This window comes from Myotis lucifugus, unplaced genomic scaffold (assembly GCF_000147115.1).
Source record: "Myotis lucifugus unplaced genomic scaffold, Myoluc2.0 scaffold_60, whole genome shotgun sequence".
NCBI lineage: Eukaryota > Metazoa > Chordata > Mammalia > Chiroptera > Vespertilionidae > Myotis > Myotis lucifugus.
Genome location: NW_005871108.1, coordinates 2,455,648 through 2,458,089, shown reverse-complemented (window position 1 = coordinate 2,458,089; position 2,442 = coordinate 2,455,648). Strand labels below are relative to the sequence as shown.

The 2,442-nt window shown below is 47.3% G+C and overlaps 1 protein-coding gene and 1 long non-coding RNA gene across 2 annotated transcripts in view; one reads left to right on the top strand and one right to left on the bottom strand.

Moving 5' to 3' along the window:
• The window catches only part of CCM2L (CCM2 like scaffolding protein), a 14,859-nt gene that overhangs the window by 12,163 nt on the left and 254 nt on the right, over positions 1–2,442 (bottom strand). Inside the window, exon 2 of the mRNA XM_023754490.1 lies at positions 1,965–2,129. Within this exon, the coding sequence (XP_023610258.1) occupies positions 1,965–2,129 (165 nt within the window). The remainder of the gene's footprint in view (positions 1–1,964; positions 2,130–2,442) is intronic.
• On the top strand, positions 857–1,838 carry LOC111826186. Its single transcript, XR_002829457.1, has 2 exons — positions 857–993; positions 1,497–1,838. It is a non-coding gene; the product is annotated as an uncharacterized LOC111826186 (long non-coding RNA).

Here is a 2,442-nt window from a genome sequence, read left to right as displayed (position 1 = left end):
CAGTTATTTAGCTATGATGGAATCAAAAGTCACTATAATAGCTTGAAAGAACTGACCTGAGTGGCTCTGTCCACCTCAAACACCAGGATCAACTGACTGTGCAAGTCACTCACCCTCTTTGTGATCTTGTTGCAGAAATCAAATAGAAAGGAATGAATGTTGTATCAAACTCGGACATCATTTTGTGAGAAAAATGATGCCTCAAATCAATAAATTGATTCTTCATTCATTCTTAGTTATAACTTAATGCTATCAGTTAACTTATGTTATTCCATCAATATAAGAATGAAGTTGTTTTTTTTGTTACTTTTAGTTTTATTCTTCTAGGTGGATTTAACTAATCAAACCTTTCCTTTTTATTCTGTATGAAATTTCAGTTCCCAAATTTTAAGTGTTAACTTTTCCCTCTGTATGGGATTGCCAGATAAAATACAAGATTCCAGTTAAATTTGAATTTCACATAAACAACAAATGCTTGTTGTTGTTGTTGTTTTAGTATATTTTTAGTCCCATGCAGTATTTGGGACATACATTAATGCTAAAAAAGTATTACTACCCTAGCCAGTTTGGCTCAGTGGATAAAGCATTGGCCTACAGACTAAAGGGTCCCAGGTTCGATCCTGTCAAGGGCACATGCCCAGGTTGCGGGCTCGATCCCCAGTAGCAGATGTGCAGGAGGCAGCCAATCAATGATTCTCCCTCATCATTGATGTTTCTATCTTTCTCTCTGAAATCAATAAAAAAAAATGTATATTTTTAAAGTATTACTTGTTTATCAGAAATTCAAATTTAACTGTTTTTGCTAAATCTGACACTCTTAACCCCATATCAATCTTCCTTGGGTAATGAGGATTTTTCACTGCTCCTTCATGGTGTTCCTGAAATAGAAGTCAAGCCCTTGAGTGGTCTCAGTCCCCTGTGGTTTGCTGAACTGGGTTCCTTGGACCTGGACACTGAGTAACAACAACGCCTCTACAGGAATCTCACAGGAAGGTGCGGCTTCTGAGCACACAGAGCCCTTTCCCATCGGCTCTCCCCTGGGGGGAGGTTCCGAGCCCCGTGTTGAGATGGGAACACTGAGCCAAGCACCGGGAGGTCACTTGCTGAGGGTCCACAGTACGAGGCAGGGACACAGCCGCCCAGATTCTTTCCTCTGAGTCTCCTTTGTGTGAGACAGGGCTGTTCAGGGGTAGGTGTGGGGGAGAGGTAGGTAAGGTCTCTCTTGATGGGTCCAGGACATGCTACACCCAAATATGGCACCTTATTAAGAATATCTTGTCCTGCTGGCATGGCTCAGTGGTTGAGTGTCGACCTATGAACCAGGAGGTCCCAGTTTGATTTCTGGTCAGGGCACATGCCCAGGTTTGGGCTTGATCCCCAGTGTGGGGCGTGCAGGAGGCTTCTCTCATCATTGATGTTTCTCTCTCTCTCTCTCTCTCTCTCTCTCTCTCTCTCTCATCCTCTCTGAAATCAATAAAAATATATTTTTAAAAAAGAATATCTTGAGCCAAAGGAGTTTGAGAAAACATTCTGACTTCCCCTCCCCTGAAAGCAGGAGATAAATCTGTGTGAGAGGTGCCCTCTCTGTACCAGGAGGAAGGCAGACGTGGATTTAGGCCCGAGAAGGCTCTATAAACGAACCTGGTTACTTCCTCACCCTTTCCTAGCCCTAGCCCGAAACCCTCTGCCTCGTCAACTCTTCACACAGTTATTGTTTCTTTGTCAAAGAGGCGTAAAAGCTTCCTGCTCTGGTCACTCCTCGGGGGTCTTCGTTCTCCTGTGAGGGCTCCTGTGGACACGCAACACTTGAATAAAACGCGGATGCTTTTCTCCTGTGAGTCTGTATTTGTCAGTTTAATATCCAGACCAGCCAGGGACACCAAGAGGGCGGAGGAACACTTTTTCCTCCCCTACACCCCTCACCCCAAGAATGGGCTCACCCCTTCGCCTCCTTCCGCACGCACCTTGACCTCTTTCTCCAGGTAGTCACACAGCAGAATCTGGGGGTCGATGAGGTAGTCAGGGGGATAGAGGGGCATGGAGTGCAGGGGCCGGCGGCTCACACTGCTCCGAGTGGCTGCTCCTGCTCGGCGCGTAGCCTTTGGGAACATCAGCCTTAGGAGGGGGCCCTGTGTAAAGATGGGGGGGGGGCAGTAGATTGGAGCCCAGCAGGGGAGCAGGTAGGTGTCTCAAGCCAGATTGGAAGCCTATAGCACGGAACTGCTCTGCAGAGGGCCTTCTGTCCTGGGAGGCAGGGAGCAGGGGAATGGGCCTATTAATGGTCCTTGGACTGAGAAGCTACAGGAGGGATTCCTCAGGATACCAGGGAAGGTGGGGAGGATCTCCCAAAAGAATCCGTCTGGCTGGGTTTCCCTGGACGGTGTCTGTCTGTCTATATTCCAGGGACGGCAGAGGCTGCTGAGAACAGGGAGGACAGCTAAG